This window comes from Piliocolobus tephrosceles, chromosome 2, assembly GCF_002776525.5.
Source record: "Piliocolobus tephrosceles isolate RC106 chromosome 2, ASM277652v3, whole genome shotgun sequence".
Lineage (NCBI taxonomy): Eukaryota > Metazoa > Chordata > Mammalia > Primates > Cercopithecidae > Piliocolobus > Piliocolobus tephrosceles.
Window position 1 is genome coordinate 60,805,173 of NC_045435.1, and position 16,133 is coordinate 60,821,305.

At 35.8% G+C, this 16,133-nt stretch overlaps 1 protein-coding gene across 3 annotated transcripts in view; it reads right to left on the minus strand.

Annotated features, from left to right (window-relative positions):
• Window positions 1–16,133, minus strand: part of CHL1 (cell adhesion molecule L1 like) — a 213,410-nt gene that overhangs the window by 48,491 nt on the left and 148,786 nt on the right. For all 3 annotated transcript variants that reach the window (XM_026446858.1, XM_026446855.2, XM_023198275.1), the window contains 3 exons: window positions 14,471–14,591; window positions 9,705–9,889; window positions 4,490–4,621 (listed from right to left, as the gene is read on the minus strand). In XM_026446858.1, coding sequence (XP_026302643.1) covers window positions 4,490–4,621; window positions 9,705–9,889; window positions 14,471–14,591 — 438 coding nt within the window. The remainder of the gene's footprint in view (window positions 1–4,489; window positions 4,622–9,704; window positions 9,890–14,470; window positions 14,592–16,133) is intronic.

A 16,133-nucleotide genomic window follows, 5' to 3' on the forward strand; every position in this document is an offset into this window, starting at 1 on the left:
AATAATAATAATAATAATAATAATAATAATAATAATAATAATAATAATAAAATAAAAGAAGAAGACAAAATAAACAAACCTTAACATTTCTGATGCATTTATTAAGGACCAAAAACTCTATTGGATGTGGCACATGCATGATCTCATTGACACTGCTCAGAACTCGATGGATCAGCATTTATATGGCCATTTTAAAGGTGAGGGAACTGGACTGCGGAGAAGTTGAATGACACATCCCACAGCATTTGGCCATTTTTCTGACTCTAAAAGCCCTATCCTTGCTATGACACCATAAAAAACAAAAAACAAAAACAAAAACAAATAATAAAAAAGATCCAGTAGGAAGGAAAACATTAGCTGGAAATGTCAAGGGATGGGCACAAATGAAAAAATTTTTAATTTAAAGGACATTACAACATTAATAATCAATCAAATTCCATTTTTCTAATTGTGTCCCCATTATACAAGGTAATGACTATACTAAGTTTTAGGTTCTAGAAAACATGAATATTACATATCAAAATAAAAGACTTATACATCTTTTTCTGCCTGGGAGTCATAAATGAATATTTTTTTCACTTGACTGTGAGCTCCCTGAGGGCAGGACCTCACTGTGAGGTTGTGCAGTGTGTCCCCAGTGCCCAAAGAGCAGCTACCACAGAAAATTCAGTCAGTAAATACTTGTTGGAATGACTTAAAATGTTAGGTTGGGCAACCTTTATTCCTGAAAGGCCCCGTAAGTAGGCAAAACAATAGCCCCTGAAAGATGTACACGTTCTAAGTCCCAGAATGTATGACTATGTTACCTTATGTGGAAAAAAGGGACTTGCAGATATGATTACAATTAAGGACATTGAGGTAGGAAAATTATTTCCTACCCCTGGATGACCCAAGTGGGCTCAATATAATCACAAAGCTCCTGAAAAATCAGAAGGCCTTTCTTGGCTGTGGCCAGAGGGAAATGTGACCATGGAAGGATGGTCAGGGTGATGCAGTGTAGCTGGCTTTCAAGATGGCAGAAGGGAGCCAGCCAATGTGGGCAGCCTGGGAAAACTGGAAAAGGCAGAGGAAAGAGTGCTCTCCAAGCACTTCCAGGACATGGCCTGCTGACACTTTGATTTTAGCCAAGACTCGTGTTGAACTTTTACAGAAAGGTAAAATAGTATATATGTACTCTTTTAAACCCCTAAATTTATAGTAATTTAATTTGTTATAGCAATGTTAGAAAACTAATACAATCCTGTTGAACAATTTATCACTTATTTCTTGCAAATTAGCAAGATGAGTAGCTCTTCCAAGTTTTTTAAGGCTAAACTCTCTAAGAATGCTGCAAAGCACTGAGTCTGTAATCCCACTCTTCACTTCCATACCCCACTCAGAGTCCTAAGTCTTTCAGAGTTACCCCCATCCTCCCATATAGTTCTCCTTATCCCATCTGATCCATGTATGACTCTGAATTAACAATTCATTACGAAGAAAAGAAATTAGGCTATTTAAATGATACTTTATTTAAGTAATTAAACATTGCTTAAATCCGCCTGCTGGCATGGGTATGGAAATTGTTGTGTATTGACAAAGGCTAACAGAAACTCCCAGGATTTTCAAGAAAGCCAAGTCTTTATAAAGCACACTAGTCCTGATATACTTCAGAAATTCTTTCTCAGTTTTGTCTTTGGTCAACCCAGTGAGAAATTATCAACAAAGTGGATGAAACTTCAGCTCTGGAGTTAATCCTTCCTGGGTTCGGTTCCTGGTTTTAAATGTACCTGGGTTGCATTCTCCAGTAAGTAAGGTAACCTCTCTAAGCCTCAATTGCCAATGGAGAATAATAGAATCTATTTTTCAAGCTGCTACGAGGTTCAGAAATATCATATGCAAAGCATGTGAAAAGGGTTAGGCCGATAATCAATAATAGTAATCATTTTGATTTAATTTTGAAATAACATGGGGAAAGGATATATAATCCCTAAAACTAAAATAAACTCAAAGAGATTTCAAATCCTTTAGCCAACCCACTGTCATCAAATATCCCAACCTATAAAAGTTTATGACCTGTTTGCAGGGCAACAGGGAGAGCCATGACCAAAAGCTGTGAACAGAACACAGAGCTTAGATTCCAGCGACTTGGCTTTAGTTTGAAGTCTACCATTATTCAGTTGTGCAATCTTGCATAAGTTTATTTTTTAGCCTTGACCTCCTCATCCATTAACAAACCTATTGACTCAATTTCGAAATAAATCCAGAAGCTAACCAGGACTGCCACCAATCTAGCCCTGAGCCCAGAGCCTCTCAGATGGCCTCCTACCTAGAATCAATCGCACAGCCCATTCTCCATTCAGAGGCCAGGAAAATACCTTGTAAAAATGTAAATTAGATTGTGTCACTCTTCTGCTCAAAATTCTCCAAGAGCTGCCTAGTGTATTCTCAAAATCCCAAGGCCCTATTTCGATGTTCATCTTTACCTAAGCTCTGGCCCCTTCCCCTGCTGGTGGATCTGGTGGTCTAGGGCTGCCCCTTGCACTCCCTCAGCTTCAGCCACACTCACTCTTTCCTCTTCAACACACCTCTCCACTGAGAAAGCACTTTCCCTGCTGTTTACATGGCTGACTTCCTCGCATCCTTCCGATCTCTACTCAAAGTAAATTACCACAGGGGTCTTACTATTATTATCTTAAAATAAGATCGCAACTCTGGGTCCTGAACCTCTTTCAGGCTTTACCACACCACAGTACACACTCAGGTATTGTTTGTCTAATGGCAGGAGAGCAAGGATTCCATCCATTTTTTTCACTGTTGTATCTCAAGCATGAAGTCCAGTGCCGGGAACATAGGAGGTACCCCATAAATATTACTGAATGAATGAATCAGTTAAATATGAATAATAGCACCTCCTTTACAAAGTTCTTTTAAGGATTCTAAGTAATTTGTGAATGTCTTTTGTAAACAGCTAAATACCATCCAAATATAACATTTTATGATTTTGTATTCCGGAGAATCTGCGTTCCTTGCTTTTGTAACCTGAACATTCATTATGAACAAAAGTTGCTTTCATTTTCCTTTGTCTACCCAAAACCTCATTGTTATTTTTCATTTCTTATTCTGTTCCCTAAAGAGATGAAGAGAAAAATCCCAAATCTGAAGACAATAATAATGAGGACTAAAGTATCCTAAGTGTCTGTTGTGGGAAAACAATACCAACCAACCATACCTTACGGGGTGCTGTTTTTGTGGCAGTCCCCGTGCTAAGCATTCTCTGCATGATGTTTCCTTTAATCCACAAAACAACCCCGTGAGTCAGTGTTATTTTTATCCCAATTTACTGATGAAGAAACGGGTTTGAAGAGGGTCAGTGATACTCCCCGTCACGCAGCTAGTAAGTGGTAGAGCCGACATGCAAACACAGGCAGTCTGGCTCCAGAGTTTATAAACCATCACAGTGCTCTACAGATGAATCACTGCCCTAGGCAGCTGGCTACATTTTTTTTTTTTTTCATTCAATCACAACCAACCGCCACTATCTCCATTCTGCAGTTTAAAAAATATAAGCTTAGGGAGATTCAGAAAACATCTCAAGATGAAACAGCGGGCAAGGTGCACATCCTAGATGGGACCTCAGGTCTGTTATCCACCAAGTGGCTCACCCTTGACCTGTGCGGGCCCCAGAGCAAAAGGACAAATGGAAGCCACTATTGTACCGGCTCTTAATTAAGCAATTGACACATAAAAATATGTTCTGTCCTCCTTCCTGATCAAGGACATCCAAAATAATCTGAGCTCTAGGTTCCAGTGGAAGATTTGGGGACTCCTTGGAGCTCTATGCTGAGCATGGTGAAATGGGAAGAGTTGGCCCTCAGTGCTGGGCCATTCCTGTCTTTCCCTGCCCAGCCCATTTGGAGTGGGTTCAAGGTGGACCGGGCATGGGAATTTTCAGGTCTTTGTGTTTGAGGTTGGTAGCGAACAGGCGGTAATGGGACCAGGTTCAGGCTTGGGATGCCACAGTTTCTCTGAGGATGCTTTCAAATCATGGAGACAAGCAGGACCAGAGGGTGACCAGAGCAAGTCCCTTAAAAGGGCAGAGCCCAGGACAGGTGTTGCTGCTGTCTGAGCCTAAGGGAGGTCCTGACTTTTAAACTGTGCCCTCAACCGCTAGGTTCCTGCTCTGTTTCTTCTCAGGGAGAGGAACAATAATTGGCTTTTTTCCTTGGATGCATCCTCTTTCTCATTCAATTTTCTTTTTAAAAGTGAAAAATCTTTATTCTTATATATAATTTATAAAAGGGCCCCAAAAGTATAAATATTATTTACGGCTATTCCATGAATGTCAAGTCTCAACAACCAAATTACTTAGAAAGAAGCAATTTCTGATTTGCTCATTATATCTGTCCTGCTAATCCATTTACCAACTTCATTTTACACACATGTATGACCATCATTAATCCCATCAAACCAGGGCCTTCAGCATTGCATTGCAATTGGTTTTTAAACTTACTGTCAATTGGGGAGCCATTGACTCTCCACTTGATTGTGGGTTGAGGTTCTCCTTCAGCCTCACATAACAAGATGCCATTGCTCCCGGTGCTATACACAGCACTCTGAGGCTTCTTTGTCCAGCGAGGAGGCTCTGGATATAAAGTGAAGAGCTCATGAGAGATGTTATCTATGTCAGAAAGTCCAAAAATGTTAAGGCCTGTATTTCTACTTTGCACCAGCAGAGGGCAGACACCACAAAGGGTTTCATACTAGCTCTTATTGGTAAACTTGTTCTGCAAAGCAAGGTGGGAGCTGCTTTTGTGTTGTAGGGTGTGTGTGTGTGCGTGCACGTGTGTGTTTGTGTTTAATTGGGACTCAGCATGTATAATAAATCAACATACTAAAAATAGTTATATACAACCACTTTATTTAGCTATACAAGTAGCTACCCAAGTAGGAAAAAAATGAGGGAAGAATAAGCAGATGGTGAGTTTATTTGGAGCTGACTATAGGTTATTTTCAAGCTGCAGAATGGCATCTAAAAAGGTGGATACATAAGAATTATATTTTAAGAATTTTAAAAATAAAACTAATCAAAATGTTTAATGTTTATTTTGAATATTTCTTAATTAGTGATCTTATAGCATTTATATATATAATCAATTTGGAAAATAGTATTTCCTAGATTTTTTTTTGTAAGAGGGGAGAGAGAGAAGCCCAAAAGCAGTGTTTAGTTTTCTGCAGTCAAAGCAATTAAGCAAAAGGTACCTTAAAATTACCTGTATCTTTCTATGCCCTACTGCTCCAGAATTACAATACTACAAAGTATGTCAGAAATAGATGAGACATTTTACTTGACTTAAAACATTATTTCCTTGTTTTATAACTTCATGAATATTGCTATATCGGGGTAAATAAAAAGTTTAAGTGTGGATGGTTTGGATAATTTAATTTCAGAGAAAATTGCACAAAACCTGCAGGTAGCAAATCCCATCAAATGTAGTTTGGTTATTTCACCCAAAGATATTTTAGATTTCCATTTTTAGTCAAAAAGAAAAGTCTTCAAAGATATATGTATGTATACAATGAAAAAAATCAGTAAAATATTTCTAAGTAAAGGAGGAAAAAGAGGATTATGTAAAAAGGAAATACCTGTAAGTTCACTATAAGAAACAAATGTATACAACTAACCCTGGCAAGTTCAAGTTCAAGCAAGATAAGTGCACTCCACAGGGTGTTGACTTAATTGTTAAGTTCCAAGTTAAATATCTGTATTAATAAGCTGTACTACCTGTAGATATTTAGTCACTTGGTTTAAAATATACTAGTCCAAATTATAAATTGCAGATCACTTTCTGAGGTGAAGGTTTATTTTTGTCTATTTTGCATTTTTTGAGATATCCTTACTTTTTTTCTGGTATTTTAATACAAACAATATAAAACTAAATATCTGTAAGTTAGAGAAAAATATTCCATGAACACGAACATTATGGTATATCATATTTATAGTAGAAAATTACAACAATTGCTTTCAACATATGCAAAAATAAAGAAAATCAAGCAATGATGGTATTTCTGTAAATCTTTATGAATAATTACTATTATCATTAGGACATTTACTATTAGGACTATTAGTAATATTAGTATTACTGAAAGAGGTCCCAAATTATCACCTCATCCAATGCTTTCACCTTACAGAGGGCTGAGCTTTGGAGAAGTTTCCTGACTTGGCCAGGGCCACCAGCAAAGGAAGCTCCAATTCCTGTTCTTGCCATTCCATAGATATATACACAGCCACTATGGATGAGCAGCATTAAGACTCTGAAGTCATGTGATTTTGTTATCTTATGAATTTTGTACCAAAGACAGGAAAGAAGGTTAATTCAATTTATGCTTCCAAGGCCAAGCTCCCCCTATATTTATCAACTGACTCCAGAAGTTCTGAGCATTCACTAGGCTTCATCACTGTACTTTACCTTTAACCCTTCTGTATAAGCTTTCTTTGTAATTGCTTGAACATTTACTCTGATGCTTTTCATGTGTTTCTCCTATAGAAGTAAGCTGGTCCTGAGTCAGTAATATTGAGAGAGATTTCAAGCTTGTCCTGCTCAGATACAGCTGCTTCTTGAGCCTTAAAACCAAAAATTCTGAGGATAAAAACCATCCTCATAAAAACCCATTCTTGTAGCTATTATGCTAAGATATATGGTAGCAGGTGAAAATTGCTTATGTTGAAACTTTATGCATTTTCTCATAATTGTAAATACAAAAATAAGATGATAAATATCTCTCGTGTTGCTGGAAACAGAGATGCAAATATCTGAACATTGGGACTATATATTAAGCAAGCTAAATAGAGATGTTCATCACTAGGAAAAAAGCAAAATAAAACAAACTTGGTACCTATAAAACATACAACACAGTGCTTATTTTTAGTGAAACTGTTTCTTCACAGGTTCTTATTAAAATCTATATTCTAATAAACAAAAAATTGTTAGGTTCAACAAAAATTGGATTTAACTGCAACATTTTAGAAATAGATTTGTTATTTGAAAAAAAGGATTTCTCAAGTATATTAATGACTGAGTTGCATGTGATTTTATGACAACCTTTGAAAATGCAAAAACATTTTGGATTATATTATGGCTCTATAATTATATACAAATGCTTTCCTATTTCACTTACTAAAGTTCAAAGGCTTTAAATAATTCAAAAGTTGACAACATAAAAATTATTTGTGGGAGCTTATTTTTAAATCTATTGAAATGTGATGTGATTATATTTTGATTTCTGGATATAGACTGTTTTAGATGTCACTCTAATACATCTATTTTTATTGAATGTGGAATTAATCATATCCTAGATATTTAGAATATATAGTTGTACCTAGTCAAGACATCCTGGCTGCTTTTGCTCATACATATTATAGGATTTGAAGTACAGTCTGATTTCATATTTAGGATGTTGCAACCTAAATTACAAGCTCACAGGATTTGATTATGTTTAGTAATAGGAAAGACATTGCACATACATAAAGAATCCAACCCAATTCATGATTTTACTTAAGCACAATGGGTGTTTTCAGAATGGAGTAGATTTTCAAAATACATAATAGCATTGCTATTTTCTCACATGGCAAATCTCTGTTATTTAATTTGGGCTTCTAAAAAAGAGACAAAAAAAGAAAAGGAGAGGGTGCAGGAAGGCAGAAAAAATTGAATAAACACAAGTTCATCCATCCAGATGATTAACAGTTTTTATTTATCGCTTCCACACTTTAGAAAAAAAAATAAAGACATCTTAAGCTCAATTTGCTTTTCACGTGCATAGATAAAGAGAAACTCCAAAAACATACAACTGAAGGTACATTTAATAGTTTCCTACTAAAGAGAGAGGGTTAGAAGTTCCTCATAAAAAATCATTTACATCTCAATAGTGCTAATAGCTGTTTTATGAGTAGTGAGAACAATTTGTTCTAGAAATCTATATTCCTTTGGAATCCTATAGTCAACATTTTAAATTGCATAATTAATTTTACATCTTTGATTTTTTTTTTTTGTGCAACCCTTGCAATTCTTTTGAAAGCTTTGGTTTTATAGTCAAGAAAACTGTGGCCAGATTGTTAAAATATTCAGCTACCGTAGCTGTGTTCCAGCCATCTGGAAGGGTTTCTAATAGTCAGCAACTTGGAGGAGAATCTAACAATTAGATATGTCTGGTTCGTGGGTGTGTGTGTGCTGGGGAGGGGAGGAAGGGATTACAGAAAAATACCCCTGTTGCATGATGTAGCCAAATTACATAGAAACATCAAATGATGACTAAAAATATACATAAAATCAATCTTTCAAACTCTTCTACTCTGAATTGCTTTGTGAATAATTTAATGTCAGAGGAATATATCACTGTTTGGCAGATGTTGACATTAATATATAATATTGGACTTTCTTCTATATAAGTTTTGCTTTTGACAAGTCAAAGAAAATAAAATTCTCAACTTTGGTTTTCTGTTCTTCATACCTTAAATAATAATACACATTATGGAGTAGGCTTGGAAATACAGTGTTATTCCAAACAGGGGTATGACTAAATCAACTATCTTAACATCTGCTTGGGAGGGGAATTTGTGCCTGAGTTCCTTTTTTTTTCCCCATTAGTTTAAACAACAGGCCATTACTTAGTTGTTCCTTGTGTAAACTAAAGCTTTAAGAGGTGAATTTGATTGGAATATTAATGGGTGCCCTAGAGCACTGGTTCACTAAATCGTAGTCTAAAAAGAATAATTCCTTGCAATAGTTAAGCTTACACTACACTAAATAAGTACAAATGCAGTAATAATTCCATTAATTTGATCAATATAGTCAACTAAATTGTAGATAGAAAGCCTCAATGTGATTGGATCCACAGAAAATAGTCTGTGTCAATCACATTCAGAGGACTAGACAACCTTCACATCAGTCAAACAGGCACAACCCTAATAACTACATTCCACATTTAAATGATATCATTTTTGCCTGCTTATTCCTATAAATGTAACTAATGCCAATAAAACCTTGATTGATCAAAATCTCTGAATTTACAGAGAGAAGATGACTTGAATATAATGTTTTTGCACTTTTTGAGAGAATTTATATTATAGCATATAGTCTATTCTTTTTTGCCTGTAAGAAACATATTGAATTTATCACCTGAACCCAAGACATGGATTACAAAAATGTTATATCCAGGAAAGAGCTAACACAACAATTTGCCCGCTTCTTTCATTTCTTTGGTGAAGAGCCTCAGGTACAGAGAGTGAAATAAATGGCGAAGGGCACAGCAAGTTAACTGCAGGATTAGGAAGCAAAATCCAAGCTTTCTTCCGGCCCATTTTAATACTTTTTTTCATCATAATCCTTATGGCTGCTTTTATGATGTAATAATATGAAGTGTATATGTGTATTACAATAAAAATAATTTAGGAGACTAGCTTTAATGACTATTTGAATAAATCATGTAAACTGTCTGTGTTTAACCACTAACATGAGATCTTTTCTTGTCATTTGTCCCTTCTATGACGTTTTGGGGCATAGACAAACATGCTTAATTAAAGTGTAATATAATTGAGTGCCCACACTACAATTAAAAGTTGAAACTGTTGACCTGTTTTAACATGTATGATTTAGAAGCAAGGCCTACTACATGTATAAAGTTACTTTTTTGAAAAACAGGAAAATAGACGAACATGGAAAAGGTACCTTCTACTATAACGTGAAAATCGTGAGTGGCTATTCCCAAGAAATTGCTGGCTGTGCAGCGATAATTTCCTTTGTCCTGGTAGGAGACATTCTCTATCTTCAAAGTCTTGCCATAATTTTCTTTTGTTTCTCTCCCCTTTGGTAAGTCACCACCAATTTTGTTCCAATCAACCTGTGGAGTTGGCCTGTAAAAAGTAATTAAACAAACAAACTTTTTTTTAAAGTGGAAAGTAAAATACAAAGAAAACCTCAGGACCCATCATTTACATATGTGCTCATATTCCACTGAATCACATCATCCTTACCAGTGGACAGACACACCCACCACCATCGATAGTGAACACTGGTGTTGAAGAAAATCTCTTTTCCTGAAAGTTCCTCTAATGGTCTATCTCCTTGGAAACTTTATCTCTCCTCTCTTACGGGGGCTAACTACACTTAAGTGCTGACTAGGTGTGGTTGGATGAAGGATAAATAATTGGAGCTCATTGAAATAATATTACCAAGATATTTTCCAAGTGTGAAAATCTCCCTGTGGATGGTTTGAGGCAGCCAGTGATAACAGCCCTATTCCCTGTTTGTATAAAACACAATAAAGTAGGACCTAACAGTCAGCAGAGAGAAGTTTCCCCTTTAATCCTATGATGCTGATACTGGAGAATGTGGCTCTTGTGTGAAAGCTAAACGTGTTGATTAGAACCACGAACAGCCTATTCTAGGGCAAGCTGGAGTCTGTAGCACAGATGCTCCCTCCTGGATCACGTTCTCGCCCTTGTGGGGAGTAGAGGAAAGGAGGAATGAACCAAATCTTCTCTTGCTTAGTAGTTTCAAAAGATTAGCTCACCCAATCAAAACAAACAGGAAAGTAAAGACAAAACAAAACCAGCGTGATAACTTGTTACACACCAGCGTGATAACTTTCCCCACCTTAGTAAAGAGGAAAATAGGACTGGGGAGTCAAGGCAGCTACATTAAGAAAAACCCCTTCTCATGAAAACCAGAAAAGTGCAGAGGTCATACCCTTTGTGACTCATTTGATTTAAAAATTATGTGGAAAGCAAAAAGGGTTGATTCTAACTGAAGCATGATTGTCCTTTTCTCTTCCCCAGTCAGGCTCTGTGAGTAGAAGAAACAACTTTGCTAATTTTATTGATGCTACACTTTTCCTCTCCATATTTCTTCCTATTATTAATAGCTGTAGGTTACTTGGTACATTCTAAAGATGGGCATTATTGTAATCATTTAACAGTAAGGAGTCTGAAGCTCCAATAAATTAATTTCTTAAGGTCACTGGAGCAATAAATGATATACCACAACTTATATTTGTCTACTCTAAACTTGTTCTTTTTTAATCAGTGTGTTTTATTATTTTGTGCTTTTCAATCTATGCTCTTCCTAACTCTATAGTCTTAGAATATGTGCTTCCTGTCAAATTGCCCATTAGTTACTATGTAATAATAGAGCAATTCCTTGAAATCCTGTGTGTCAATATTCTCAAATTATTTGTATTGATAGGTTGTGGTTAAAATAATTCAGTTATTTATGGAAAAAAAATGGAGGTAAAGATGAAAACTCTTTAATCTACATATATCTACTCTTTTCTCTCTTCATTCAAGGCTCAAATACTAACGTGCTGTGCAACCTGGAACAATAATCTTATATTTTGCCAAGCTAAGAGCACATGGCACACTTGTGTAGGAAATGGTAATGATGCCTGGGCAGACAGCTGTGAGAGTATGTTGGTTGCTGGCTTTCTGAGCACACCATCTAACAGCATGCATAACCCAAGTCTCCTAACTGCTGGCTTTTCACTCCATCTGTCAAAATGACAATTTGCCAAGTTATAGGCTGCTCTGGAACTCAGTTCCCCTAAAACAGGAAATTTTTCATGAGTCCATCCTTTAATAGAGCAAGTAACTCACTTTCAGCAAGATCTCCCAGACTCCCCAGTCTTTGGGTCTCTGAAAACCAGTCTAATTTTCTAATACCATTTACTTGAAAGAATAAAGTAAAATAATTATCTAAAGTATTATGTGAAAATGAGATATAATCTAATCTCAGGATAGGTCTATACCATGGCAAAAATTTCCAACTCTGTTCTTGCCAATTTTTTATACCCCCTGCCTTTTTAAAAAAATTTAAAGAACATTTACTAACAGCATTTGAGCAATGTGTTTTGAGGGAAAATACATTGTTTAATACATTTTTGCACACAAAAGACACTACCTCATAATCTAAATTTTTTTTTTCAGGCCCTTGTCTGGCCAACTTTTATTTGTACATTTCTCTATTTATAAAGAAGTATCTTGTGAAAGAATTATACCTACTTTAATTTACAAAACAGAAAAAAAATCTATTTGAGCAGTGCACATGAGTCCACCTATGGCAATTTTATAAGTTTTCCCTCAAAACATATTTGTTCAGATACTGTTAGTAAATGTCCCTTAAATTTAAAACAAAAGGAAATAAAAAATATTTTCAAGAATATAGCTGGCAATTTTTGTCAAGATATAGACCTATCTTGAGATAAATCATATATCATGTTCACCTGACACTTATAATCATTTTACTTTATTCTTTCAAGTAAAATGTATTAGACAATTAGACTAGTTTTCAAAGACCCAAATATAGTGCTTTACACAAAATAATAGTACAGTATCTTAAATATAATTATTTTTCTTACTATAGGAGGTTAACGGCTTGAAAACTTCTTAGAAAAAGTTTTTTAAATGACCCAAAAAAACTTTTAAAAAATGTATCATCTTCTGAGGGAGGATCCAGATCAGATAGGATTACCCAATACAAAACCAGTATGAGTAAGAAGAGACTACTTCAGGTGAAAATCCTTAAGACGGCGCATCAAGAATTTTCATGTCCTCACAACAACATATATTTTCATCCACTCTATTTTTATATATTCCTTCATGACTCTTCATTTTCTAAAACGCACATGAGAGCATTTCATTATTTTGAAGACATTCTGTGCAGTTGCTAGTCAATCCAAGAGGTCAATGATGGCATTTGTGGGAAATAAGAAAAAAGAATTACTGAAAGGGTCACCCTGCCCAACTCGATGTAGTAATGAACGCTGCAAGAATTTAATTTCTACTACTGTAAACACATACAAATACAAGCAGTAGAGCAGGTTGTTGCCATCATGATTCAAAATCAACATGAGACTTTCCTCTTCTAAAATAATGCACATACCACACATTCCAGACAGAGTCTGTGTCATAGTACCTCTAACTAATTTATGTAAAGACACATGGGGAGTTTATGACAGACAAGCAACTTTGATATTTTTGGTGGATGGAAAGAGAAATTTACAAAGCTTAGGGTGGGGGGGTTGTAAAACCATTAAAATCTGCTCCATTTCTAACCCAGTCATTCAGAATGTACTCTAAATGATGAATGAATATGATTTTTTGAATTTCAAGTCCCAGTCCACTAACTACAGTCCCCAAAGCCCTCAGTTTATGAACAGATTATATTTCAAATGAGTAAACTCAGGTGCCAGGAAGATGAAATGCATTTTCCTAAGGTACTCTCAATGGTGGGGAAGGACCATAAGTTCAGAAGGATAGTGGTAAAAGTAGGAGAGACCCTGCATGATTAAATATTAAATAAGATGGTCCCTGTTTACATGTACTTAACAGTAGTTAATAAATGTAACAACTTTAAGAGGTGACCAAGTGAGGTCCTTTAGGGTTTTCTTGGAGGATTTAAAAAAGTGCATTGCGGGCTGGGCATGGTGGCTTATGCCTGTAATCCCAGGACTTTGGGAGGCCAAGTCAGGTGGATCACAAGGTCCGGAGATCGAGACCATCCAGTCTAACACATTGAAACCCCATCTCTACTAAAAATACAAAATATTGGCTGGGCGTGGTGGCATGCACCTGTAGTTTCAGCTACTCTGGAGGCTGAGGCAGGAGAATCACTTGAACCTGGGAGACAGAAGTTGCAATGAGCCGAGACTGTGCCACTGCACTCCAGCCTGGGTGACAGAGTAAGACTCTGTCTCAAAAAAAAAAAAAAGGATTGCTTTTTCAGGTGTACAGAAAGTTCATTTAATTAGATATTGATGTAAAACTCTCTTAAATTACATGGTCTGGACCTCCATGTGTGCAAAGGGCAGGAGGGTAAAAATAGATAAATAGAGCTCCTTGAAACCTGAAAAGGAGCAGATTTAGTAACACAGCAAACAGGAGTGGGGCAAGATAGTATAGCACAGAGAGCAAACTCAGCACCGAAAGTGAGGGACTGACTACCAACAACCTTATGCTTCTTAAACTTAACTAAGGAGAATGTTGTCATCATCCCTGCCATCCACAATATCATAAATTGACAGAGAGATCTAATTTTATGAACCTCAGTTACAGCCTGAAGTCTGTAGAGTGAAGTACAAATTACTGCCTCCAGAGATATAACAACAGGATTTATTTGTATTAATTATTTTATTTTATTAATTTTAATTTTATTTTATTTTAGATGAGGTCTTGCTCTGTCATCCAGGTTTTAGTGCAATGGCATGATCATAGCTCACTGCAACCTCAAGATTGCTGGGCTCAAGCAATCTTCCTGCTTCAGCCTCTTGAGTACCTGGAATAACAGTCCTGAGCAGAATATCTGCAGTGCCTGGCAGAGTTTATTTCTTTTTAAATAAATAATTTTAAAATATCTAGGCAAGCACAGTCTTAATGTGCTTGATGTCTTATTCTTTATAGAACTGGATGGACAAAGTCATGAGTGAGAGTCAGGTTACTCACAAGCCTTCAGCAAAACACTCAAGCAGCAAGGTTTCCCCTTTGAGGATGGTAATTGAAGACTCACTGCCACTCTCAGTGGGAGGCAACAACAGTTTGGGTTTTCTTTGCTTGATTGAATTTGCTACAAAATATAAAAGAAAAATCAGAATTTTTTCAAATTAATATACATAAAATTCTGTGACACCACATCTTTCTTAAAAAAAAAAAAAACCCGACACACGTGTGTGTGTGTGTGTGTGTTCTATGCACATTTAAATAGACTTCCATTTAACATATTTCCATTTAAATAGACTCCTCTTCTCTCTTACCATGAAGCATGGGTTTTCCCTCATGTGTTTTTACTGAGTGTAGCACCGCCAAATTTTATAAATGTTATTATTTATACCATATCTTCTAACTCAGAAGGTCAAACAGAAGTCCTTAATAGAAAATCTATGATTTTATATTCTATACTTTAATCATGTCGTGTGCAATGACTTTATGTTTATGTTTTTATTTAATTTAAGTTGCCTAAGAATTTCATCAGGTTTCTGCTAAAAACAGCTTCCTCACTCCTGCACTCAGAAATTCTCACTGAGGAAGGCTGTGGTAGACACTAGGCATCTATGAATTTATCAAGTTCTTTCAGTAATTCTACCTGTAGTCTCAGTTCCTTAAAGAAAACAACAGTTTTAGGAAATGATTAGCAAGCATCCTCACTAGCTGCATATTGAAATGTCCCATTTCTTATTTTCTTGAGAATATTTTCAAATACAATGGCAAATTAGGTACTTCCATCTTCAAAGGGACTTAAGCAGTAGACAGTCTTCTATACTTTGTATTTTTTGGAAAATAATTGCTGAATATGTACTATGTGCAATGATTTTTCATTGAGTGCTGTGAAAATATAGCACTATATATGTTTCAGTTATTAATCTCAAAGGAAATGATGTTGGGGATGAATCAGTCCACCTTAAAACTAACGGTTCTTCAAAAGGAGCTTACATCCTGCTCCACTGAAGTTGCAAGTATATAAGATATCTAAGTTATCACTGGTCCACATTTTATAGAGAATATTTGCTGCAGTTATGTAAATGACTCTTCTCATTATAGAGAACTCGCCTGCTATACAACTCAGATTTATTCAGGCATTTTCCATAGAACACAAGTTCTGGTAGACTATTCTATGGGGGAAAGAACTGAATAAAAAGATCACATAGACACATGAGCTTGAAAAATGCTACAAACTGTTTTTTTCTCAGAAAGTCACAATGTACAGTTGCATTGTCAAATATTTCAAGAAGGCTTGCAAGGAAAAAATCCACCTAACTTTGTTAAACTCGGTGTTTTCTCTACTTCCTTTGACACTTAACCATTTCTTTTCTTTCAGCAAAAGTATCAACCTTATATAAGAGACATTTTGGGAGACCCAAAATAATTACTCTATTAAATATCTCTCTCTATTCAATGCATTATATGTATTTCATTATATTTATATAGTTATATATTTATAAAAATCACTCCCTTTGCATGTATTTAAAAGGGAATGGGGGACAATAGAACCTTCTAAGTTAAGATGTTTTTCTTAGTAAGAGTATTGTAATAAACCTAACAGGATATTAAAGAAAAAATTCAAAATCTGAAATGACAATGAGCTACAAACAAAAGTCAACACTCCACATGG